Source organism: Papio anubis, chromosome 5, assembly GCF_008728515.1.
Source record: "Papio anubis isolate 15944 chromosome 5, Panubis1.0, whole genome shotgun sequence".
NCBI classification, from domain to species: Eukaryota; Metazoa; Chordata; class Mammalia; order Primates; family Cercopithecidae; genus Papio; species Papio anubis.
In genome coordinates, this window is record NC_044980.1 from 50,084,827 (window position 1) to 50,112,249 (window position 27,423).

At 40.1% G+C, this 27,423-nt stretch overlaps 1 protein-coding gene across 2 annotated transcripts in view; it reads right to left on the reverse strand.

Moving 5' to 3' along the window:
* The window catches only part of LOC116274895 (phospholipid phosphatase 1-like), a 30,328-nt gene extending 18,271 nt beyond the window's left edge, over window positions 1–12,057 (reverse strand). Inside the window, exons 1-2 of one of the 2 annotated variants that reach the window (XM_031666158.1) lie at window positions 11,569–12,057; window positions 5,337–5,491 (exon numbers count right to left, since the gene is read on the reverse strand). In XM_031666158.1, the coding sequence (XP_031522018.1) occupies window positions 5,337–5,491; window positions 11,569–11,596 (183 nt within the window). In that variant the 5' untranslated portion in view covers window positions 11,597–12,057. Of the gene's footprint in view, window positions 1–5,336; window positions 5,492–8,022; window positions 8,340–11,568 lie in introns of those variants that run through there. The other variant, XM_031666159.1, reaches the window with a different exon arrangement.
* Between the last annotated feature and the right edge of the window lie 15,366 nt (window positions 12,058–27,423).

The following is a 27,423-nucleotide window of genomic DNA, read 5'->3' on the forward strand; positions in this document are numbered from 1 at the left end:
CAGGATAACTTCCTTCCGGTATAATTTATAGGTCCAACAATACACTCTTTTTAATGCCAATTTATACCCCTGCCAGATTTGTGTATGAGAACACCTGTTTTCTATGCTTGATAAGCTGGGAAAGTTCTTACCTTTGCTACTGTGACAGGCCAAACTGTGTTCTCAGTGCTGCTTTAATATGAACTTAAGACTAAGTCTTAAGAAAAGTTAAATGTTAAAGCATTTATTTCTATTTCTTGACAATTTTCTTCTACTGACAGCTTTCTAGTCATGCCCTTTCCCCATTTTTCTTTGAGGTAGTCATCTGTTTTTCACTAAGTTATAAAATATATAAAGTGGCTGGATGCGGTGGCTCACACCTGTAACCTCAGCACTTTGGGAGGCCGAGGTGGGTGGATTGCTTGAGGTCAGCAGTTCAAGACCAGCCTGGCCAACATGGTGAAACCCCATCTCTACTAAAAATACAAAAAATCAGCCAGTTATAGTGGCACGGGCCTGTAGTCCCAGCTACTCGGAAGGCTGAGGTAGGAGAAGCACTTGAACCCGGGAGGCGGAGGTTGCAGTGAGCTGAGATCACACCACTACACTCCAGTCTGGGCAAGAGTGAGACTCCATCTCAAAAAATATAATACAATAAAATAAAATATATAAAGTGATTAAGCCTTGGTCGGGTGCGGTGGCTCACACCTGTAATCCCAACACTTTGGGAGGCCGAGGTGGGCAGATCATGAGGTCAGGAGTTCGAGACCAGCCTGACCAACATGGTGAAACCCCATCTCTACTAAAAATACAAATATTAGCCGGGCGTTGGTGGCATGCGCCTGTAATCCCAGCTACTCAGGAGGCTGAGGCAGGAGCATCGCTTGAACGCGGGAGGTGGAGGTTGCAGCGTGCCAAAATCGCACCATTGCACTCCAGCTTGGGCAACACAGCGAGACTCCGCCTGAAAAAAAAAGTGATTAAGCCCTTTTCACAAACATCCATGTACATTTCCAGTTTTAGGTCACCATGAATAATACAATCACTCTTTAGAAAGAGTTTTATAAGTTGGTCACAAGCATTGGCTATACTGTTATTTTAGGCTAAATATTTTTGCTAAAAGGTTATGTCATACAGTAATCATGACTTAAGAAAAGCAACTACTTACAGTTGGTACTCAAGTCAATTTAAAATAGCCTATTAAACATAGGCAAGTTTTGTATCCTGAAACTATAAATTTTTAAATTTAGACAAACTATATTATTCATTGCAACATATGAATTTAATACTAACTTTATTGTTACTAACATTACTCTGAAAGTTTGCAAACAAAAAGTCTTACCTTTTTCTAGAAACATAAGAATTTATAAAAATATATAACAAATTACCAAGGGAGAAGGTAGAACTACACAAAGCGAAAAATGATGGGAAAAAAAAAAAGTCTGGTGTCGAATCTAATATGGATCATTAAAATCCAAAAACAACAACAACAAAAAAATGTAAAAGCCAAATAATGCAGAAATCTATAGTTTTCTGAATGTGGCACCTTTTTGGATAGCTAAAGAAGAAACAGTAGAGAATATATTTTTTAAAAAGATTATGAACCCTGCATTGTAAAAATAAATCACTGCTTTAAAATACAGATTTTCTATCACCCGAAATCTTATTTCTGATCAAATTATAAGGCATATTATATTAAAGTTACATTAAGCATAAATAATTCATTTTATAGAAAATAAGTTATTTTCTATATATAACAACAGATGTTATACACAAACTATTAAAACAAACAAATCTACCCCAAGAATTTGCAAGAATCCCTTCCTGCACATTCAAGCACATTTAAGGCCCAGAAACTGGCCAAATACTACTTCTTTAATTAAAAATAAATTGGCATCAGGCCAGGAGTGGTGGCTCATGCCCGTAATCCCAGTACTTTGGGAGGTCAAGGCTGGCGGATCACCTGAGGTCAGAAGTTCAAGACCAGCCTGACCAATATGGTGAAACCCTGCCTCTATTAAAAATACAAAACATTGGCCGGGTGTGCTGGCTCACACCTGTAATTCCAGCACTTTGGGAGGCCGAGGCGGGCGGATCACGAGGTTAGGAGACCGAGACCATCCTGGCTAACACGGTGAAACCCCGTCTCTACTAAAAATGCAAAAAATTAGCCGGGCGTGGCGGCGGGCGCCTGTAGTTCCAGCTACTTGGGAGGCTGAGGCAGGAGAATGGTGTGAACCCGGGAGGGGGAGCTTGCAGTGAACCAAGATCGTGCCACTGCACTCCAGCCTGGGCAACTGAGTGAGATTCCGTCTCAAAAAAAAAAAATACAAAAAATTATCTGAGCATGGTGGTACATGTCTGTAGTTCCAGCTACTCAGGAACCTGAGGCAGGAGAATTGCTTGAACCAAGGAGGGGAAGGTTGCAGTTGCAGTAAGCCAAGATCATGCCACTGCACTCCAGCCTGGGCAACAGGACAAGACTCCATCTCAAAACAAACAAATAAATAAATCATTGGCATTAAAATATTTTTCCAGGTCAATTCTAACAGCAGACTCACAGGAATTAATACCCAAGAACTCAAAGATTGATACTCTTTTTCCACTCCTTAAATAAAAAAATTTAGCCTTATTGCTATTTAAGCTGTTTGATATTATAATACTATAACTAAAAAAAAAAAAATTTGTTATAAAGATAAGTAAAAAAACAAAGCACAAAACTAAATCTGTGGTGTGCTCACAATGACATAAAAACTGTCAAACTAGGTTGGGTGTGGTGGCCCACGCCTGTAATCCCAGCACTTTGGGATTACAAAGCAGGTGGATCACCTGAGGTCAGGAGTTTGAGACCAGCCTGGCCAACATGGTAAAACACCGTCTCTACTAAAACTACAAAAATTAGCCAGGTGTGGTGGTGCATGCCTGTAGTCCCAGCTACTTGGGAGGTCGAGGTAGGAGAATTGCTTGAACCTGGGAGGCGGAGGTTGCACTGAGTCGAGATTGTGCCACTGCACTCCAGCCCGGACAACAGAGCAAGACTCCATCTCAAAAAAAATAAAAATAAAAAACAAACAGCAGCAACAACAACAAAAAAAAAACTATCAAACTAAAGGAAACATCAAAATGCCACCAGTAGTTGTCTTCAGGTAGTAGAACTAAGGGCTATTTATTTTCTCTTTCTACTTTATAATCATTTTTTTTTAATTAATAAAAGATTATGGGCCAGGTGCATGTTGCCAGGTGGCCAACACAGTGAAACTCCATCTCTACTAAAAATACAAAAATTAGCTGGGCGTGGTGACAAGCACCTGTAATTCCAGCTACTTGAGAGGCTGAGGCAGGAGAATCGCTTGAACCCGAGCTGAAGCAGGGTAGATTGCTTGAGGTCAGGAGTTCAAGACCAGCCTGGCCAATATGGTGAAACCCCATCTCTACTAAAAAATACAAAAATTAGCTGGGCATGGCGGCACACGCCTATAGTCCCAGCTTCTCAGGAGAGTTAGGCAGGAGAATCACCTGAACCTGGGAGGCAGAGATTGCAGTGAGCCAATATTACACCACTGCACTCCAGCCTGGGCGACAAGAGCAAAACTCCATCTCAAAAAAATATATATATTATTATTACAATTAATTTATTCACTCTCAAGCAATTATCTCCTCAAATACAGGGGCAAGTTTTTTTAAAGAAAAAGAAACTTTATCTGGCAATAGTTGCTCAAAATCATGGCTACAACTACTTAGTACTTCATATAGTACAGTAACACTGTCTATTGTCATCCAAGTGGCAGTACTTCCCTGCACACAGTTTCTCCTAAGCTGAATGGCTAAAATTTAAGTAACCAGTTATGGTGGGATTTATTTTTTAGAAAAAGAAGTATCTCCTTAAACTAAATCCTAGATTTTATGCTAGATTTTTCTATCATTTTACTCCCATAAAAGTAGCTATAATCAAATTAGAATTATAAGAATATATTAATACTTGTATCTCTTAGAACATAATAAAATACTGGACCCCTTCACCTTCAAAATACTGAGCTAATGGCCATTAGAAAAAAATCTACTAGACAAAAAGACAAAATGAACTCAGATACATAAACTGGAAAAACAAACAATTAGGTTATTATTCTTACCCAATTTGGGAGCAAAATAGAGAGAGAAAAGCCAGCCAGTCCTACAGCAGAACAAGGTTGCTGAGTTTACTGAGACACTAAATTTTTGTAAGTCGAGGACAGCCAAGTAACAAGACAGGTGGCCAGAGGAGAAATATGGTGTGATATGCTTCACTGCCAAGATACTCAAGGAGGTAAATCTTCACCTTGCTCCTTCCCTTCTATTTCCAAGTCACATAAAATCACAATGGCAAGACTTAGGAATGAGAGCCAAGGGTAAAGAAAGTAGGCATAATATCCCAAATGGCAATCTTAACCTAGTTTGTGAATCTTAACTTAGAATGACAGTTTTTAATTACTTAAAACAGTGAAACCCAGTATTATCCTACAAACTGATGAACTATCTGAAGGACAGTACAAAGTAAGAAATGGTGACTTCTTTTTTTTTTTTTTTTGAGACAGAGTTTCGCTCTTATTGCCCAGGCTGGAGTTCAATGGCGTGATCTCTGCTCACAGCAATTTCCACCTCCCGGGTTCAAGCAATTCTCCTGCCTCAGCCTCCTGAGTAGCTAGGGTTACAGGCATGCGCCATCACGCCCAGCTAATTCTGTATTTTTAGTAGAGAAGGGGTTTCTCCATGTTGGTCAGGCTGGTCTTGAACTGCTGACCTCAGGTGATCCGTCCACCTCGGCCTCCCGAAGTGCTGGGATTACAGGCGTGAGCCACCATACCCAGCCAGTAGTGACATATCTTAATGTATTCTAATAATTTTATTCTGCATATATATTTGTGATCTTTCTGCTGAGTTTGTTTTCTCAAATTTAATATGCAAACATTTTCATTTTTCATGGCCTCAATTTCCACTTAACAGTATGATAAAGCAAGCATAATCTTAGTTTCAGCTCTGCCATACAATAGCTTACTGGGCTTTAACAAGTGTCTGGACCTAAGTTTCTTCATTTGTTTACTGAGAGGAGTTGGTCCAAATGACTCAAAAAGACTCTCCTATTCAAAAATAATCACTGTATCATTCTTACAGAATGACATCAAGTTGTTCTGGGTAACATCCACTTTTAACTGGAGAAACACTGCCTCTGGACTAAAACAGTGGGTATATTCCTCAAGCAATCATTCACCATATTAACACTGGTGAAGACAGTACTGTGGATTTACCCCCACCCCAACTCCATACTTCATCCAACCTCCAGCACAACAAACCCATCACTACCTACTTATTAATTTACTTACAGAGGAAATGGGCAAGCCAACCCCTACTAGGATGAGGACAGTGGATGTGACGGTACTGTCATGGTACGGATAGTTGATGCTGTTGTCTTTACAGAAAAAGCCTCTCTGAAATGGATATATTTGGCCCAATTTTAGAACAGCCATAGGCATGGAAGCTGTTGGGGAAGGGAAAAAAAGACACACATGATTAAATTCAATTCACTTCATTAGGAAGTAAAGTCTACTGAATGGGATGCAAATTCTAGCCATATTTTACCCTCTCTGGAGATGGATCTCCATTATACCCAAGGGCAAAGATTAAGAAAATCATGCAGCATCATTTGCTTGTCCATATCAGCCCCACCTTTTTCCAAGTATAAATACTATTACTTGCATTGACCTCCGATTTTAGAAATAACCAGTAAAAGAGACTTCTACAAGGAGAGCAAAATTGGCCCATGGAAAAATAAAGCTGAGAAAACAGGAAGGTTTTCCATTTTTCATTCTGTAGTTAATTCGTTTTTAATTGAATTGCTTTATATTGAACTGTGTTTAAGAAAAAAGGCAAAATTCCATAAATAAATTCAGTAATTAATATCATAACAGCCAAATATCATCCAGGAGAAGAAACATGTAGAACTTTGCTTCACATTAGAATTTTTAAATTTTTTTCTACATTAGAATTTAAACTAATAGGGTTAGGAAACAATAGAAACCAAGCCAAGTATGGTGGCTCATGCCTGTAATCCCAGCACTTTGGGAGGCTAAGGCGGGCAGATCACTTGACATGAAGAATTCAAGACGAGCCTGGCCAATATGGTGAAGCCCCGTTTCTACTAAAAACACAAAAATTAGCCAGGCGTGGTGGCGCATGCCTGTAGTCTCAGCTACTGGGCAGACTGAAGCAGGAGAATCACTTGAACCCAGGGGGCAGAGGTCGCAGTGAGTCGAGATTGCACCACTGCACTCCAGCCTGGTCGACAGAGCAAGACTCCATCTCAGGAAAAAAAAAAAAAAAGAAAGAGAGAGAGAAAGAAAATGATAGGAACCATAAGTATATATTCAGTAATAAAATAGAAAGAAAAAGCCTTTTGTTTTCCAAAGACAAACAAACAACTGGTTTTATTAGCCCTGGCAAGGCTCCAAAACCACTTTTAACAAGTTATACCGAAATAATTTTCAGTTGAAATTTTGCACCTAAATAAAATGACCCTGAAAGATCAAAGTTAAATAATTTAAATTAGTGGCTTCTTAAGATGTTCAAGGCCGTGCGTGGTGGCTCAAGCCTGTAATCCCAGCACTCTGGGAGGCCGAGATGGGCGGATCACGAGGTCAGGAGATCGGAGACCATCCTGGCTAACACAGTGAAACCCCGTCTCTACTAAAAAATACAAAAAACTAGCCGGGCGAGGTGGCGGGCGCCTGTAGTCCCAGCTACTCGGGAGGCTGAGGCAGAAGAATGGCGTAAATCCGAGAGGCGGAGTTTGCAGTGAGCCGAGATCCGGCCACTGCACTCCAGCCTGGGCGACAGAGCTAGACTCTGTCTCAAAAAAACAACAAAAAAAAGATGTTCAAATTTACCATGCTTTTAGGCTTTGTTTTATACAATTCAAACATTCAAGCATCTACTCACTCACTGTATGCGCAACACTAAGCCATACTTAGGGAAGACAAATTTGTATAAAACAAATACTAAATTCAAGAACCTAAATTGTATATGCAGAAAAAGAATGTATACCCAGTAAATTGTTTAAAAAGAAATCCCAAGGCAGATTTTTTGGGGAAAATGATGAAACTGTTCTGTATATTGATTGAGATAGTAATTCCACAACTCTTTTATTACATGTAAAGTTAAGAAGAAATACCATAAAAGGCAGAAATATGCCATAAAAATACAAATATAATTACTAAAATGGCATAGAAGGACCTATAGGAATTCAGAGCTCAACATAAACTGGAGGAGTTAGAAAAGACTATTAAAGAAGAGGCAACTGAGTTGAACTTGAAATGACAGGTAAAACACAGGCAATAGGGAGGAGCACGGGGAGACCATTTAGTGGTAGAGGAAGGCAGGGAAGCATGAGAATTGCAACAAGAGCACAAAGGGAATGAGCAGGAAGTTTTCAAGGTACATACATTTTGTAGCCAACATGTATTGCACGCTTGCACATGCTGGGAATTAGGCCACATAGATTAACTCAATCCTTACCTCACCTCTGTGAAGTAGGTATTATCACTACTTGCTTTTTTCATATAACGTTGTTGAAGCTTAGAGAAATGAGGAACATTGCTGAAACTAGAAAGTGGTGGAACCAAGGTTCCAACACAAGCTATCTCTTTCTAGAGTTAGGGAATATATGGCCTCCCATGGAGACAAGTGATCTGGCTAGGTTAACAGGTTAGAATTGCAGCAAGGAAGATATGATTGGGAGAAGGAGAACCTGTCCTTTAAAAACCTCACTTAGTATAATACATGCCATGTTCACGATAAGAACTCAAAGTAGGCTGAGTACAGTGAGTGGATCACACCTATAAACCCAACATGTTGAAAGGTTGAGGCAGAAAGACCCCTTGAGTTCAGGAGTTCAAGACTAGTCTGGGCAACATATTGAGACCTCATCTCTAAAAAAGAAATTTTTTAATTGGCTGGGCATGGTGGCATGTGCCTATAGTCCCAGTTACTCAGGAGGGTGAGGGAGGAGGATACCTTGAGCTCGAGAGGTAAAGGCTTCAGTAAGCCATGTTCACACCACTGCACCCCAGCCTGGGTAACAGGACAACACCCTGTCTCAAAAAAAAAAAGGAGGAGGAGGAAAAAAAAACTGAAAGTTAACGGAACAATGTATTATTTGCTACAGATTATCTCTGAATTCTGCAATTCTATGGTTTTTCATGGGAATAACAGTGCTTGAGATTTCTGTGTTTATTAAAAGATTATAGGAGTCAGGCACGGTGACTAACACCTGTAATCCCAGTGATTCAGGAGGCTGAGGCGAGAGGATCACTTGAGGCCAGAAGTTCAAGATCACTCTGGGCAACACAGCAAGACTTTGTCTCTAAAAAGTATTTTTAAAAATTAGCTGGGAGGCCAGGTGAGGTGGCTCATGCTTGTAATCCCAGCACTTTGGGAAGCCAAGGCAGGTGGATCACAAGGTCAGGCGATCAAGACCATCTTGGCTAATACGATGAAACCCTGTCTATACTAAAAATACAAAAACTTAGCTGGGCGTGGTAGAATGCACCTGTAGTCCCAGTTACTTGGAAGGCTGAGGCAGGAGAATCACTTGAACCTGAGAGGCGGAGGTTGCAGTGAGCTGAGATCGCGCCACTGTACTCCAGCCTGGGCGACAGAGTGAGACTCCATCTCAAAAAAAAAAAAAAAAAAAAACACTAGCTGAGCATAGTGGTACACACCAATAGTCCCAGATATTTGGGAAGCTGAGGAGGAAGAATTACTTGAGCCCAACAATTTGAGGCTACGTTGAGCCATGATTATGCCACTGTATTCCAACATGGGTGACAGAGCAAGACTCCCAACTCCAAAGAAAGAAAAAGGATTATGGGTTTAAAACACTTGAAATGACATAAGTTTGTAGGAAATAAAATATCACTGTCCTCTTTTGCTCAGGGTCAGCAACATGGTAAAATGAGGAAGTTTAGAAATTAACTTCCAGAAAAAAAAAGAGAGAGAGAGAGAGCAAGAAGAAACACAAGTATTTACAGTTTTGAAATAATCTACTAATTAGGTGATAAGTAGTGAGTAGATAGTGGAAACAGAATAGGATGCACAGAAGAATGTTTTGAATACAGAAATGATACAAAACTTGTGGACTGATCACAAATGCTGAGACAGACCTGGAGATGGCACTTCAGGGTTTGGACATATGAAAAATGAAACTTCCATTGATAGAAATGAGAAGTTGCCAGGGGAAGCTCATTTATGGTGGAAGAATGTTAGTTTAGTATTGAGAATACTGCCTTTGGGGCCATCTGATGCCTCCCTAAATGCTCAGCCTCATCCTCCACTGTCCCCTTAAGGCTCCAATCACAAAGAACCACTTGCTGTTGCCGAAACATACTGTTTTCAAAACCTTAGGTTTCATAGGGATTTGAAATGCTCAGCCTTCTACTGGGGATAGTTGCTCTCTCATTTCTCCTTGAAGTCCAAGCCAGGTACTCCCTTCTTATCTGTCCCATGGCACCATGTACATATGTCTAACACACTGTACTTTAACTTTTTATGTGTGTGTCAGCAACTCAGAGGTCAAAGGCTATCTTTATGATTTTTGTAACCTTTGTATCAGGCACACAGATCTGAACAAAAATTTATTGGCCAGGCGCGGTGGCTCACACCTGTAATCCCAGCACTTTGGGAGGCAAAGGTGGGTGGATCACAAGGTCAGGAGTTCAAGACTAGCTTGGCCAATATGGCAAAACCCCGTCTCTACTAAAAAACATAAAAAATAAAAAAATTAGCCAGGCGTGGTGGCAGGCGCCCAAAATCCCAGCTACTCGGGAGGCTGAGGCAGGAGAATCGCTTGAACCCGGGAGGCGGAGGTTGTGGTGAGCCAAGATGGCGTCATTGCACTCCAGCCTGGGCAACAAGAGCAAAACTCTGTCTCAAAAACCAAAAAAAATTGTATTAAATGGCTAAGTGAATAAAATTCAGGGTAAAGATCAGAAGTAGAGAAAGATGTATAAGTTGTTGGCATTATAAGTTGCAACTTAAACTAGAAGAATAAAACAGTTCTTACAGAAGGCAAATCAAGACTGAAAGAGACAAAGCAATCAGCTAAGGATGAATATCCACAGAGAAAACATGAAAAGAGGCTATAGGTGGAGAGAAAGAAAGGATGCTAACAGGCTCCAAGGGGCAAGGGCTGTGTCTGTCTTGTTCAGCAGCATATCTGGCCATTCTTTAAACAAAAGAATGAATGAACAATAGAGAAGTAGGACAATGCTGTGATACAAAAACCAAAGCTCAGAGTATCTAGTACATGGTAAATCTAATATGTCAAATGCTAAGACATCAAGGAGCATGAGAACTGAGTGAAGACTGAGGTCTTTACTGAGACTGTATTATATCATCTCCACTAATACAACAATGGTATCTTCATAAAGAAACTTAGTGTGGAGCGTTGTTCAATATTGGGTTGTTATTGTCTAAGCATCCCTTTCTTCAAGTTAAATATGTCAAAATTATGTCCCCTACTGTTCATATGTATTACACACATACAGAGAGGCATGTCCATCCCTCGAGAGTAAACAGATACCTCTATTCCAAAAAACAATGGAATAGTCTTTATCTGCTACTGAGATGGTTTTTTTTTGTTTTGTTTTGTTTTTGTTTTTGTTTTGAGACAGAGTCTTGCTCTGTGGCCCAGGCTGGATAGTGCAGAGGTGCGACCTTGGCTCACTGCAACCTCCGCCTCCCAGTTTCAACTGATTCTCCAACTTCAGCCTCCTGATTAGCTGGGACCACAGGCACATGCAACCAAGCCCGGCTAATTTTTGTAGTTTCAGTAAAGATGGGTTTTCACCGTGTTGACCAGGCTCATCTTGAACTCCTGCCCTCAAGTGATCTACCTGTCTCGGCCTCCCAAACTGCTGGGATTACAGACATGAGCCACCATACCCGACCGAGATTATTTTTAATGTTAATTTTTTAGAGTAGTGCTGAGAGTTCTGTGTTAAAGTTAGTGTTCTAGGAAGATTCTTCTCCTTATAAACACTTTCTTAGGACAGATACACTTTCTCCTTAATATCTAAAGAACATAGATACTGTTTTGACCCTAATCATAGTTCTAGGATATTTTTCTCTTAATTAAAATTTCCTTAAGAGGAGTCACTTTTAAATTCTGTAATAACCGCCGGGCATGGTGGCTCATCCTCTACCTGGGACTACAGCTGCTATCAGGCAGCCTTCTCCACACAGCTCTCTTTTTGGGGTAGCACTCTTCTCTTTGTGCTTCAGATCTAAGGGGCAATATTCCCATCCTCTCTGTTGCTAGCCCAGGATACTACAATATCTCTTGTTGATTTTCTAAACTCTGCCCACCTATTTGTGAATACTTGCTTCATTTAATCCTCTTCAAATTATCCAGCTTGAGTATGCCATCTGTTTCTTATCAGGACCATGGGTGACAGTACCACATACATATTTTGATCTTGCTAAACACAACTGTTAGGCATGTATGCCTGCTCTTAGTGCACTATTTCTATGATACGTCAAGGAAAACAGACACATGAATACCTGGATAGATGCAAACAGATGTTCCCATATTCTCCTTAGTTCAGTGATAGTTGAAATCTCTTCCATTTTATTAAATATATATCATATATACTTCCTCAAATATGTGCTGTTACAAAATATTCCAATGGAATAAATCTAAAATGTATTTTACAAAGAGAAAGACTAAAGTACATCAATGTTAATCCCTAATATATAGAAGGTAAAGAAGTACTAAATTTATTTTGAAAAGCATGAAATAAAAATCAAGTTATTAAAGTGACTATACTGACTCCTGTACCCACTCCCTTCCCCAAGTTTCTCTAAAGATCTCATTTCAGACATTTAAATGAATATTATGCTACACAACAGGGAAACTCAGATGTCCATCCCCTAGTTATTCATTCGAACATTTCCATTGCCATAATACGGTAGCTGCAATGCCAGGAAAGAAGAAAGGAAAAAAGACTAAAAGAGGGGAAAAATGAAAAAGACCTCAAATAATTTTTTTTTTAAGAGACTGGGTCTTACTCTGTCACCTAGGGTGGGGTCCACTGGCATGATCATAGTTCACTGTAACTTTGAACTCTTGGGCTCAAGCAATCCTCTCACCTCAGCCTCCCAATTCCTGGCTAATTTTTTTTTTTTTTTTTGTAGGGACAGAGTCTCACTATGTTTCCCAGGCTGGTCTCAAACTCCTGGACTCAAGCAATCCTCCTGCCTCGGCCTCCCAAAGTGCTGGGATTACACATATGAACCAGCATACCCACCCACCACAGAACTTTTAATGAAAGAGGGAAATCAGTACTACCGGAAAATAGCATAGCTGTAACTGCAAGCATGACTGACATTTAGGTTTGGGCAACACAGCCATCAGGATCCCAGCAGGAAACAGATAGCACCCTCAAACTGGGTAATTTAAGGAGAGTTTAAGAAAGGGACTATGTACGAGGTGTGAAAAAATGTGGGCACAGTCAAAAGACAGTGCAGTCTCCTGAAGCTGCTATCATCTACAGACTTGAAAGGACAAAGAGGGCCCTATGATATGAGCCATGGCCTCTGGGAGAGCCAACATGACACGATCTTGTAGGAGGAAGCCAGGCAAATAAACACAGCAACTCTACTCTCCTCCTGCCAGTGCTATCCATTGTCCAAACCCATCTAGAAGCCAGTCTCAGGCTCTTGAGACTGAGGGCAGGGAAGGTGATGACAGAAAGCAGGTCCACAGGGGCAATGGAAGATAAGCAGAACCAGGAGGGAAGAGAAGGTAAAACCAGTTGGGGCCTCAGTAGGGAGCTGAAACCTAAAAGTGAGTAACTCAAGAGAGATTAATAAAGCGGTTATTTACAAAGTCTATATTAAGACTACATATTAAGAATATTGGGTTTTATTCTGTGGGTAACAAGGAGACACAATTCCAATATGTGCCCTAATAGAGGGGCTGTGAAAAGAGTTGTGTAAAGGAAAAAAACAGTGTGAAGACAGAAGAGAGGGCAAGGCCAGAGGCAAGAAATACTAGTGTATATGAGAGATGTTAAGGGCCTGACACAAAGAAATAACAAGGGGAACAGGAAAAAGAGGTAGATTCTAAAGATGTTTAGGAAGTTATTCCTACAGAATTGTGGATCGTGTCTCTGTGTGCATATTGATGTGTGTGTATCTAAAACACACACACACACACACACACACCCCTCTTCAGCCTTTGTTGTATCTGCAAAATATAATTTCCATTTTTCCCTTTCCCTAATTACCACCCAATAACATGCCCTGCATAATCTTGCTTAGAGTAAGCATTTCAAGGAATATTTATGGAATGAATGAAGACGTGAGTAAAGCTTCTGAAACATATAAACAATAATCTTACGTAACCATAAAGTCAGATCCTGAAAAGCTGCATGTGATTTGTCACACCGAAGGGCTCAAATTCAAACAAACCAAGAAGAGACAATCTGAAGTCCAAGAACTTGGACTTCAGAAAAAAGGTGAACAATCTGAAGTCCAAGAACACGCTAGGGAAGCACTTACAATTCTATACTCTAGCAACTCTTTCTTAAGCTGTTTTCCATTGGGAACACAAACTGCTAACAAAGATAAACAAACTGAATATACCCATGTTAACTGCTCAAACAAATCTGTAAATCACAAACTACTGGAATCTTGAAGGCAATTTGTGTACACTCCAGCACTACCTCCAAGCAAAGCTTCAAATATGGCTACTGTAGAAGCACTTCTCTCAGCAGCACCCCTCACTCTTTCCTCAAAGAGAAAAGAAGTTGAGGCCCCAGTGGCATCCTCTTTACTGATCCACTCAGAACAGGGGTCCACAAATTCCCTGCAGGAAAGTAGAAGAATAAGATTTCCAAAGGAGACGCTGAAGAGTAAAAAGCAATCAGACTTCAAAGTAGGACTTTACAAATAATTAACAACAGCTCCAGATCCATCCTATTCTCTTCTCTAGAACCACTAGAAACTCTCAGATCTGAAATTGTATCACAGATTACATACCTACATATCCCACTCCATGATACACATGTCGAACTTCCTATGTCCATATCCATCCTCCGCATCCTCAGAGTTAGTAAACCAGTTAGACATCTGTGACTTTGTTCGAAGATTCCTATTTAAAAAGTTTTCACATACTATACAAGTTTACAGTATACAATATACTATGCACCCTCAGTAAAAAAGACAAATTATAATGTGGTCTCTTATTCACCAGTAAAAAATATTTGCTCTTACTGGAAGCACCTAAAATAATCGGGCAGCCTACCTCACAAGACTCTTACTTAAACAGTAATCCTGCTAGTCTCAGAGCAATTTATAAACCTAAATGAGAAAACACAAACATGCTCAAGAGAAAGGTTTGCTTTATAACTAAAAGATTCATAACATGGTTGTTCATGGATGTGAACAACTCCATGAGTCCTCAGACTATGAGTAGAGTTTCACTACTCAAAATAAATAAATAAATAAATAAATAATAAATAAATAAGTTAATAATCTTACATGGCCTTTCTCATATATGTCCAAGAAGAATGGAAACAAACATTGACTGAGCACCTATTATAAGTCACCACCATGCTAAGGTACTTGCATATATACCTGAAATACAAACATATTCTTATAGGAATATATTTATATTTATATTTCAGATATCCTAACATAAAATCTGGGAATATATTTATATATCAGATATCCTATCGTAAGAGTATTTATATTTCAGATATCCTACCATAAAATCTAGTAGAATATATTTATATATCACATATATATTTATATCTCAGATATAAGAGATGTAAGAATATATTTATATTTCAGATATCCTACCATAAAATATGGAAAAATTAAAAAATTAAAAACAAAAAAAATCAATGAGTATAGATCATAAAACCAGGCAAAATAAGTAAAAACATTATATATGGTATAATTTGATTTCTCTAAAATTATTTTTTTATTTTTTATTTCTTTTTTTTTTTTGAGATGGAGTCTCGCTCTGTCACCCAGGCTGGAGTGCAGTGGTGCAATCTCGGCTCACTGCAAGCTCCACCTCCCAGGTTCATGCCTTTCTCCTGCCTCAGCCTCCCGAGTAGCTGGGACTACAAGTGCCCGCCACTAAGCCCGGCTAATTCTTTGTATTTTTAGTACAGACAGGGTTTCACTGTGTTAGCCAGGATGGCCTTGATCTCCTGACCTCATGATCCACCCACGTCGGCCTCCCAAAGTGCTGGGATTACAGGCGTGAGCCACCACCCCCAGCCTAAAATTATTTATGTTTATATATAAACATTGGGAAGTCTGGAAAAACATATAACTAACTTATAAGTAGTTACCTTCAGAGATGGTATTTTTTTTTAAGTCAGTCAAATTTAACAGGGGGGTTACATACCAGAGATGGTACTAATACAAATCAAATCAGGCAGAAAACATATTTTCTACTGTATATACTTCCATGTTTGAATACTTTATAATAAAACAAAAGGCCAAAATCATTACATTTGAATTTTTATTCTATGGGTAACAGGAAGACACACAATCCAATCTGTATTCTAATTGAGGGGGCTGTGAAAAGAGCTGTGTAAAGAAAAAAACACTGTGAAGACAGAAGTGAGGGCAAGGTCAGAGGCAAGAAATACTAGTGTATATGAGAGATGTTAAGGGCCTGAAACAAAGAAATAACAAGGTGAACAGGAAAAAGAGGTAGATTCTAAAGATGTTTAGGAAGTGTTTGGGATGTTTATCACAATAAAAACATTTTTTGTTTCCTGAAATTATGCCTATAACTTACGTGAAATCATCCATACTATCCTTTTCCTGAAATTAATCACACAATTTATCTGAAAAAGTCCTACCTATAGTAAGATTGAAACTAGAGCAAAGGAAAAGTCTACTTTCTTACTCTGTTAAAACACAAAGCAGGCCAGCCGGGCATGGTGGCTCACCCCTGTAATCCCAGCACGTTGGGAGGCCAAGGCGGGCGGATCACAAGGTCAGGAGTTTGAGACCAGCCTGGCCAACATGGCAAAACCCCATCTCTACTAAAAATACAAAAATTAGCTGGGCACAGAGGCAGGCGCCTATAATCCCAGCTACTCAGGAGGCTGAGACAGGAGCATCGCTTGAACCCAGGAGGCGGAGGTTGCAGTGAGCTGAGATCACGCCACTGCACTCCAGCCTGGACAACAAGAGCAAGACTTCATCTCAAAAAAACCAAACAAACGAACGAAAAAACACAAAGCAGTAAAAACTAACCTTCAGCCTTTATGCCTAATTGATAAGTTCTCAAAGAAGCAGCCCTACAGCAAAATAATTACTTTTGGGGATTTTCCATCTCTTGCAACTTTAGAGATCTATGACGATGTCCTTAAAAATGTATGAAACAAAGATAACTTTTTCTTTTTTGGGGGGGCAGGGGGGGACAGAGTTTTGCTTTTGTTGCTTAGGCTGGAGTGCAATGGCATGATCTTGGCTCACTGCAACCTCCACCTCCTGAGTTCAAGCAATTCTCCTGCCTCAGCGTCCTGAGGAGCTGGGATTACAAGCATGCACTATACCACACCTGGCTAATTTTCTTTTTTTTTTTTTTTTTTTTTTTGGAGACGGGGCCTCCCTCTGTCCCCCCGGCTGAGGGCAGGGGCGGGATCTCGGCTCACTGCAAGCTCCGCCTCCCAGGCTTACGCCATTCTCCTGCCTCAGCCTCCCGAGTAGCTGGGACCACAGGCGCCCGCCACCTCGCCCGGCTAGTTTTTTGTATTTTTTAGTAGAGACGGGGTTTCACCGTGTTCGCCAGGATGGTCTCGATCTCCTGACCTCGTGATCCACCCGTCTCGGCCTCCCAAAGTGCTGGGATTACAGGCTTGAGCCACCGCGCCCGGCCAATTTTGTATTTTTAGTAGAGACAGAGTTTCTCCATATTGGCCAGGCTGGTCTGGAACTCCTGACCTCAGGTGGTCCACCCACCTCAGCCTCCCAAAGTGCTGGGATTACAGGCGTGAGCCACCGTGCCCCGTTGCTAACTTTTTAAATTGGAAATTTTATTATAACATTTTGGGCCCTTCCAGACATGCTTACAGAGAGAGGAGAAATAACCTTGAGACTCGAGAGTTCAGTAGAATACAAGCCATAACAGTGCTTTGATTTAGTCACCACTTCTTGAAAAATCTTATAAAATAACGGCACTCAGGCAGATCATTATAAAAGAGTGACAATGTCTTTTTAATTATGTAAAAAACAAAAGAATATTACTCTAGTAAGCCTTTCAAGTTTTTTACTTTGAAATACCAAAGTTAATTACATATTAATATAAAGTAGCTTTAGTCTGATGGGAGAAAAAGGAAAGAAAATATATAATTTTATTTAGGGCAGTGCTAGCCAATAAAATTTTCTGTGATAAAAGAAATGTCCAGGCTGGGTGTAGTGGTTCACACCTGTAATCCCAGCACTTAGGGAGGCCGAGGTGGGCAGATCACGAGGTCAAGAGATTGAGATTATCCTGGCCAACATGGTGAAACTCCGTCTCTACTAAAAACACAAAACTTAGCCAGGCATGGTGGCGTGCACCTGTAGTCCCAGCTACTCAGGAGGCTGAGGCAGGAGAATCACTTGAACCCACGAGGCAGAGTGGAACGGGTGCGGTGTTTCACACCTGTAATCTCAGCACTTTGAGAGGCGGGCGGATTGCCTGAGGTCAGGCAATTTTGTATTAAAAATACAAAAATTAGGCCAGGCATGGTGGTTCACACCTATAATCCCAGCACTTTTGGGAGGCCAAGGTGGGTAGATCACAAGGTCAAGGGTTTAAGACCAGCCTGGCCAAGATGATGAAACCCCATCTCTACTAAAAATATGAGAATTAGCCGAGCTGGTGGCGGATGCCTGTAATCTCAGCGACTCGGTAGGCTGAGGCAGAGAACTGTTTGAACCCAGGAGGCAGAGGTTGCAGTGAGCCAACATTGCCCTGCTGCACTCCAGCCTGGGTGACAGAGTGACTGTGTATCAAAAAAAAAAAAAAAAAAAAATTAGCCGGGCATAGTGGTGCACGCCTGTTGTCCCAGCTACTCAGGATGCTGAGGCAGGAGGAGAATCGCTTGAACACAGGAGATGGAGGCTGCAGTGAGCCAAGACTGTGCCACTCCACTCCAGCCTGGGAGACATAGCAAGACTCTGTCTCAAAAAGAAAAAAAAAGAAAGATTTTAATGAAACTATGGACCCTTTCCCCAAAAACAAATTTTTTTTTGCCATGCAGGGCAACATGCACCTGCATACACATACACACAAACACACACACACACACCCTAAAGGTCATCTAAGCACATTTCTTTTACTAAAGTGTAAGAAATATAATTTAAAATAACTAGTATGTTGAAGGCCACAGACTAAACTGTTCAGCAGAATATGACTTCAAAGAAGACTAGAATTAACTTGATATTTCCACATTTCCCCCCCCCCTTTTTTTTTTTTTTTTTTTTTGAGAGTGTCTCACTCTGTCACCCAGGCTTGAGTGCAGTGATACCAACACAGCTCACCACAGCCTCAACCTCTGAAGCTCAGGTAATCCAGTCCTCCCACCACAGCCTTCTGAATAGCTTGAACTATAGGTGCACATCACCATGGCCGGCTAATTTTTGTACTTTATGTAGAGACAGGATTTTGCCATGTTGCCCAGGCTGGTCTCAAACTCCTGGTCTCAAGTGATGCATCCATCTTAGCCTCCCAAAGCGCTAGAATTACAGGCATGAGCCATCCTCTCTAAATTCTAGAGAAAGAATTTAGAGGGCTAAATTTCCTTCTCTCCCTTCCCTCCTCCCAATTTTACCCTCTTCTTATCATCCCCCTGTATTCTCTATACTTCATCTACTCAATTGGCTATAATGCAGAACTAAAGTCATTTTTAGTATTATTTACACTTACTGGCAATTGTATATTTCCCAGTCTCATTTCAAAAGCAGACGTTAGGCCAGTAGCAGTGGCTCAAGCCCTGTAATCCCAACACTTTGGAAGGTCAAGGCAGGAGGATCACTTGAGGCCAGGAGTTCGAGACCAGCCTGAACAACATAGGGAGACTCCCATCTCTACACTACACACAAAAAAAGAAAACAAACAAATAGCAGAAATTTATTTCTTTTTTTTTTTTTTGAGACGGAGTCTTGCTCTGTGCCCCAGGCTGGAGTGCACTGGCGCCATCTCGGCTCACTGCAAGCTCCGCCCCCTGGGTTCACGCCATTCTCCTGCCTCAGCTTCCCGAGTAGCTGGGACTACAGATGCCTGCCACCACGCCCGGCTAATTTTCTTGTATTTTTAGTAGAGACGGGGTTTCACCGTGTTAGCCAGGATGGTCTCGATCTCCTGACCTCGTGATCCGCCCGCCTCGGCCTCCCAAAGTGCTGGGATTACAGGCTTGAGCCACCACGCCCAGCCAGAAGTTTATTTCTTTAAGGAAAAATGAAAACATTTATTGGGTATCTATTATTTGCCTGATATTTGCATATATATTATCTCTAATCTTAACAATTCTGTAACGGAAGGTCTCCCCAAAATATCTATGTTTGAAAACTTAAAAGCCAATGAGTCACAGGTCAAGAAAAGTTAAAAGGTAAATGACAAAATAGTTAAAAGTGAACAAGGAAAATACTACAAATCAAAACTTAAAGGAGGCAGCTAAAATACCACACATGAAAATTGTAAACCCTTAAATTCCTACATTAGAAATTAATAAAACTGGCTGGGTGCAGTGGCTCATGCCTGTAATCCCAGCACTTTGAGAGGCTGAGGTGGCCGGATCACTTGAGGTTAGGAGTTCAAGACCAGCCTGGCCAACACAGCCCCATCTCTACTAAAATTACAAAAATTAGCCAGGCATGATGGCGTGTGCCTGTACTCCCAGCTACTCTGGAAGCTGAGGCAGGAGAATCACTTGAACCCAGGAGGCGGAGTCAGGCACAGTGGCTCACACCTGTAATCCCAGCACTTTGGAAGACTGCGGCAGGCAGATCACTTGAGGTCAGGAGTTTGAGACCAGCCTGGTCAACATGGTGAAACCCCACCTCTACTTAAATTAGCCAGGCGTGGTGGTACACGCCTGTAACCACAGCTACTTGGGAGACTGACGCAGGAGAATCGCTTGAACTCGGGAGGCAGAGCTTGCAGTGAACTGAGATCATGCCACTGCACTTCAGTATAGGCAACAGAGCAAGACTGTCTCAAAAAAAAAAAAAAGGAAAACAAAACAAAACAAAAATCTTATTTTTAAAGGTTCAAGAAACTAAGGGCAATATAGAACAGAAATTAAAGAAATGAAAAATAAAGGAAAAGACTATCAACAAAACCAAATGCCTTTTTTTAAACAGGTTGATGAAATGGTCAGTCCTACTTTAGCTTAAGAATATAAAAGAAGACACAAATACAGCAAATTACTAAAAAAATAAAAATAAAAAATAAGGCACTAATTGTATTTCTGGGCTAAATTTCATCAAACTCAGAGACACTAAGTAACTCACTCAAGTGCACAGCACTACTAAGGCAGATAATCAGTATTACACAGTTGGTAAGCAGGGAAACCAAAACTTTAACAAAAAGTTTCTGTTCTTTTCACCACATTATACAGCCTCTCTCTTAGGAAAGGAATCTAACTTCCAGGGTCTCTATGTGATACACACAATAAATCTTACCCTACTAGAATCTGGTTAAGTAGCCATCCTGCTTCAAACTAGGGAAGAGAAATGTTGAAACCTTAGCAAAATTTATAAGAAAAATAAACAATGAGGGAGTTGCTTCTAGGAGCTGATTTTTTACCAAAAAGGTAATAAATAAAACTAATATGTAAGAAACACATTCCATTCCCCCCAAAATTCCGGCATATGTAAATTTAACCACGTTTGTACATTTTTCTACATGTATATTTGGATCTGACAAGAAAGTCCACAGTTACTTTTGTGAATTTTGCTTCCATGAACCCTTTCATTTTCTCCTTTTAGTAGTCAAAGGTTAGAAGTAAATAAAAAATTTTTTGACTCTTTACTACTTTGTTACCTGAGCAGTTTTCAGAAAGTTTATTTATTCCAAATTTAAGGAATGTTCTTTGTGTCCAATTCAGTTTGGACAAAATACATTTTGGGAAGAAAAATATGCAATATATTTCTTGCTTTCTTTGGAAACAGGTGTTGCAAATTCTTTCCAGAATCACATGAAAAATTCTCCTACTAATCAAGTTGTGTGTTATTTCTGAACAGAAAGGGTTCTCTTCCCCTTCTTTACAAAAGATCATTAGATGTCCAAGAGTAAAGAAAGTCATTCAAAATTTTACCAATAAGCAAAACTAAAAAGTTTGCCAGATAAGACAGTTTGTTTCCTCTGTAGGTCAAGTACAGAGACTCCACACTGATTATCATTCCTGATCGTTTGGCACATGTTTCATGTCTAGCACACACCTAGACATTCATATCTGGCACTCAGAAAAGAATACAGACTGAAGATGAATATCTGGAATTATCAGTTATAAAGGAAATAGCTGAAGCCATGAGACTTTAAGATTACTTGGAAAAAGTGGCATGATCCATAATCTTGGGAAGAAAATAGAAAGTCAACAGCCAACTAAGAAGAAATGAACTACCAGGAAAGTAGGATGAAGAGTATGAAAGGGAGCAGGGAAAATGAAGGAGCACTTTTCAAAAATGTTAATAGTAGCTACTTTTTACTTAACCCCCATCTTATGCCATGACAGCATGCTACGTGTTACAGCTTTCTAATCCTTCAATAACTTTAAAAGGTAAATATTATTATTGTATCATTTTGAAAATGAGGAAACCTGCCCAAAGCCACGTAGGTTGCAGAATTGAGACTCAAACCCAATTAAGTCAATGAGGCCAAGAGCCCTCTGGGTTAACCTGGTCTTAGTGAGCCCAGCAGGCCCTCAGTCTCATTGAGGAGTAAAAGAACAAAGTACAGATAAAAGGTCACTTATGATTTTTTTAATCCACCTATCTGCACACTGATCACTGATAACTTTTTTTTTTTTTTTTTTTTTTTTGAGACAGTCTCACTCTGTTGCCCAGGCTGGAATGCAGTGCAATGGCACAATTTCAACTCACTGCAACCTCCACCTCCCAGGTTCAAGCAATTCTCATGCCTCAGCCTCTTGAAGAGCTGGGATTACAGGCATGAGCCACCATACCTGGCTAATTTTTATATTTTTAGTAGAGATGGGGTTTTGCCATGTTGGCTAGGCTGGTCTCAAACTCCCGGCCTCAAGCAATCCTCCTGCCTCAGCCTCCCAAAGTGCTAGGATTACAAGCATGAGCCCCCATGCCTGGTCTAATAATTCTTGACAGAAGGCCATGTCCAGTTCTCCTGATCTCCCCAAACAGGACCCAGGGCCTGCTACCCTACACAGCTATACAAATCAAATACGAAGTTTATTTCTTCCTCCTACCCGTTCTCTTTGGCCCTGATGGAAATAGTATGGCAAACAGGAAGAAAGTGAGATAAGGACCATCCTGGTTAACACGGTGAAACCCCATCTCTACTAAAAAATACAAAAAAACTAGCCGGGCGAGGTGGCAGGCGCCTGTAGTCCCAGCTACTCGGGAGGCTGAGCCAGGAGAATGGTGTAAACCCAGGCTGGAGTGCAGTGGCCAGATCTCAGCTCACTGCAAGCTCCGCCTCCCGGGTTTACACCATTCCCCTGTCAAAAAAAAAAAAAAAAAAGAAAATGAGATAAGACACTGTGGGCACCTCTATGTGCCTGGCACCATATTGAATATTTATTTTCATTTAATCCTCATAATTCTAAAACACATGCTCCAAGAAGGCACAGACATTTCTGTTTTGTTCAACAATATATCCCAAGTACTTAAGTCATTGCCTAGAACAAGGCAGGCCTTCAACAAATATTTGATGAATGAATAGCCATCCTGCAAAACAGGTATTATTATCCCCGTTTTAAAGATCAGGGAGTGGCTCAGAGAGGACAAGTAACTTAATTAAAATCATACATATAATAAGCAGGGTGAAATTAAAAATATTTAATAACTCACACTTGTACCAGCATTGGCCACTCAGAACAGACACTAGCTGGTGCTAAAGGAGCTGGGTTCTGCTTCAAACTTTTAGTTGAGGGATCATGGGGAGGTCCATAGGAGGGACCAAGACAATGAAGAGTCATGGGTAGGGGAAGGGAAGATCCAGGTGTACACTGGCTGTCAGCCTCAATAGTTAAGTGGTGCACTCAGGATTCCAATCTGTACTTATTTGACCTAAAATGTTCTAAATAAAGTGGGTACTATTTAGAAGATTTTAGAGTCAGATAAGTGAGGAGAGCAGAGAACAACTAGAGCTTTTCATAGAGTAGAAAAAAACTAGTCAAAACAATTACAATGGGAAATGGAATTAGAATTGAATTTAAAAATTGGTAACTGAACTCAATCTGCTGTTAGACAACTAAAAACAGGATGATTTCACTAAAGTAAGGTAGAGGGGAATGAGTAACAAAGAGAAATAAATATGAATGGGCAAAGCAAAACTACATGAAGGTTTTCAATTTCAGGTAAACAATTTGTGTATGTTTCAACAATAAATGAAAAATCAACACTGGTTCTTGAGCAAGAAAGCTGTGCTTCAGGACAATGAATCTGTGCAAGGTATTGGTAGGGAAGGGGCAGAGCCTGGTAGCAGGTGAGAGGGATCAGTGATAGCTCAAATATACTGTACAGTGTGATTCAAATTTGTGATTCACAGAGATGTTATGAAAAGTGTTAACAGACAAGAATGCAAAGAACAGTGCACCCTCAACTTTTAGAGGCACCAACATTCTGGTCACTTAGCTTACAGTCACCATCTCTCTGTGGCTGACATGCTTTTATTATAAAAAGTATTTCATTATCTTTTTTATCTTAAAATTAGGGTAAAAGGGAGAAAAAGCAGTTGGGATATAGGATATAAGTAACACTTACCCAAGATGGTTTTTACATTTGTAGTTTTAAATCAGTAATTACCTACAATATCCTCAACCTTGGAGTAGCTTAGTTCATTAAGACACTTAAAATAAATTTGTGTATATATTTAATGAGCTTTAAAAAAATCACGAGCTATTAGGGCAGGTTACTTCACTAAGGACTCTCAGATTTCTGCACAAATAAAAAACAAGTTAACCTATTTATTTATACACTAACAAAAACAAAAAGCAAACCTCACCTGTTGTTCCCTTCCCAGAAAGGCACAAGAAAACAGTGCCAACTGGCCAAGAACAACATTAATTCCTTCCACTCCCTCATGATACAGCTGTTCCCTTTCTTTCTCTTTCCTTTTAAGATGGCAAAGGTCACAATCAATAGTAAACTGTCCACGTGGTTTTTTACATGCCAAAAGCAAGGAGATAACTAAGGTAAAGGGTAATGGGAGAGACAGCTGATTTTTTTCAATTGTACTTTCTCCTGGCCACTTATCAGGAAACTATTTAGGGCTTCCATGGTATTTGAAGCTATAACTTAGTAACTTCTCTGCCAAAAAACATTCTGTTTACATGGAACTAGGGTTAGAAGTGATATAAGCACATTTAGAAAGGGACAAAAACCTACAGCAAAACTATACAGTAACATTTACATCACAGTAGTTGGCATAATCAAAAATGCATTGTGCTATGTGAAACAGACTAGACTCAAATGGCTACATACCATATAGCCTTCATGATTTCATTTATATGACATTCCATTTACATGACACATAGGATAGAGAACACATCGCTGTTTGCCAGAAGTCAAGGCTGGTGGGAGGAGTTGACTACAAAGGAGAAGAATGAGGGCACGCGGGGAGGTAACAGACCAATTCTGTATCTTGATCGTATCTGGTTACAGGACTAAATTCCATATTGTCTGAATTCACAGAACTGTACACTAAATGAGTAAATATTACTATACATAAATTTTTAAAATGCAACAATTAAATATTAGCTTAAGCCTCATCTCACCTACTCCTCATACCTATTTCAAACCTCTTGACATGCTCTATGCAATGACCCCACCCCCTCCACCTACCTAATGCCTACTTGCCATTCTAGCTTCTATTTAGCTACTGGTAGAACCAATCCTTTGGTGTGCCAGGGTGGAGTACTGGACAGAGTTGGGTAGTCAAGTATATCTGGCTGGGTTTACTTCTGGCTTTCTCGCAGTTACTATTTGTGGGAGCTTGGGCAAACTACTTACCTGTCTTGAGCTCAGTTTCCTCATCTGGTAAGAACAAATACCTCCCAGAACTGTTGCAAACTAAGAACCTAGTCATGTGCCTAACTTAGTGCCTGGCACATTAAGAGGATTAATAAATGCTTACTCCCTGATCTTTCTCCCCTGCCTACTGCCCTCACAACCCCTGCTCTCTTTCTGAGCCTCCATGGACCTTACACATATATAAACCTATTACAACACTTAATTTATTATTGTAATTCTTTATCTCTGCAAATAAAATGTGTCTCTTTAATCCCAGAATTCACAGAAACCAGCATATTCATGCCTAAGAGTCAGTAAATTGTTTGAAGAATAATCTGTCTACCTGATCTGATGTTGTTAAAGGAGTTACTGGAAAAGAGAGAAAAGCAGGCTGAAACGGACAGAGAACACTGAGAGAGTCTAAGATGGACAATGCCAAAGTTTCCACAAGGATGTTGTACACAGCATAATAGCACAACAATTGCAAATAACCTAAATATCCAAAAATGGGGGCAAAGTGACTTATACCAAATACATACAATGAAATACCATATACCCATTAAAATTTCAGAGACTGAAAATTACAAAATATATGTATATTTGCAGTAATATAACTTTTTTTTCTTTTAAAGCATGTGTTTTTTAAAAAATGTGGGTATATGGACATTAAAAAGGACTGGAAAGATAAGCAACCAAAATGTTAAAAGGGGTAATCTTTGGATGATGGTGAGAAGATTACTAATGATACTTATTTTCTTTTCTGGGCTTTTTAGACTTTAACAATTTAACACGTTAATTTTAGAAAATTAGGAGGCCAGGCGCAGTGGCTCACGCCTGTAATCCTAGCACTTTGGTAGGCCGAGGCGGGTGGATCAACTGAGGTCAGGAGTTCGAGACCAGCCTGACCAACATGGTGAAACCTCTACTCTACTAAAAATACAAAAATTAGCTAGGCATTGTGGCAGGTGGCAGCCTGTAATCCCAGCTACTCAGGAGGCTGAGGCAGGAGAAGTGTTTGAATCTGGGAGGCGAAGGTTGCAGTGAGCTGAGATTGCATCATTGCACTCCAGCCTGGGCAACAAGAGGGAAACTCCTTCTCAAAAAAAGAAAAAAGAAAGAAAGAAACTTCAGGAATTCGAATATTTTTGAAGAAAGCAAGCTGGCTGGACGAGGCAGCTCAAGCCTGTAATCCCAGCAATTTGGCAGGCTGAGGTGGGTGGATCACCTGTGGTCAGGAGTTCAAGACCAGCCTGACCAACATGGTGAAATCCCGTCTCTACTAAAAATACAAAAATTAGCCAGGCATTGTGGCAGGTGCCTGTAATCTCAGCTATTTGGGAGGGTGAGGCAGGGGAATCACTTGAACCCAGGAAGTGGAGGTTGTATTGTAGTGAGCTGAGATCGCACTATTGCACTCTAGTCTGGGCAACAGAGCAAGACTCTGTCTCAAAAAAAAAAAGAAAGAAAGCTAACATAGAACTTACTAAAGACAGTATTCCATATCATCCAAGGTTCAAATGTCTAAAAATTAGAGTTAAAAAGTGGATTATGCCAAATCCATACAATGAAATACTATATATTTCCAAAGTCAAGAGTAAAATACATTATAAACTACACACACACACACACACACACACCCACACACACCCACACACCTCTGGGGAAAAAAACAAGGTATGAGGAGCTCCTCTAATGGAAAAGTAATTTTTAACTTGGAAAATCTGTAACAGATGTACAAGAACATTTCATCAAATATTAACAACACTGTATTTTAGTGGTCTGTCTTCAAAGGCTTGTCAAAAACCAATAAATTTCAGAAGACAAGGCAGGATAGTGAATCAAGAAGAAGGTTCCTCTTTGAAGTATAGTTTCTACAGAGTTTATTAAGTCTTCAAAGAACTTGTGACCCGTAGAGTTTTGTCCAGGTATTATTTAAGCTTGTAAAACAAAGCATCCTATATTCAGGTGAGAACACATGGTTAACTTATTTCTCTCTTTGAACCAACAATGAGATTTCTAGTCTTAGCAATTCCACCCACAAAATTCCCTTAACCAATGAAGTCTCCCTTATTAGTAACTGGGAAAGAAATAATTTCTCCTATTCCACAGTAAGGCCCATATTCCATAGAATAACAAGTATGTGTTTACTATAGTATTACTACTATATTGACTTTTTTTTTTTTTTTT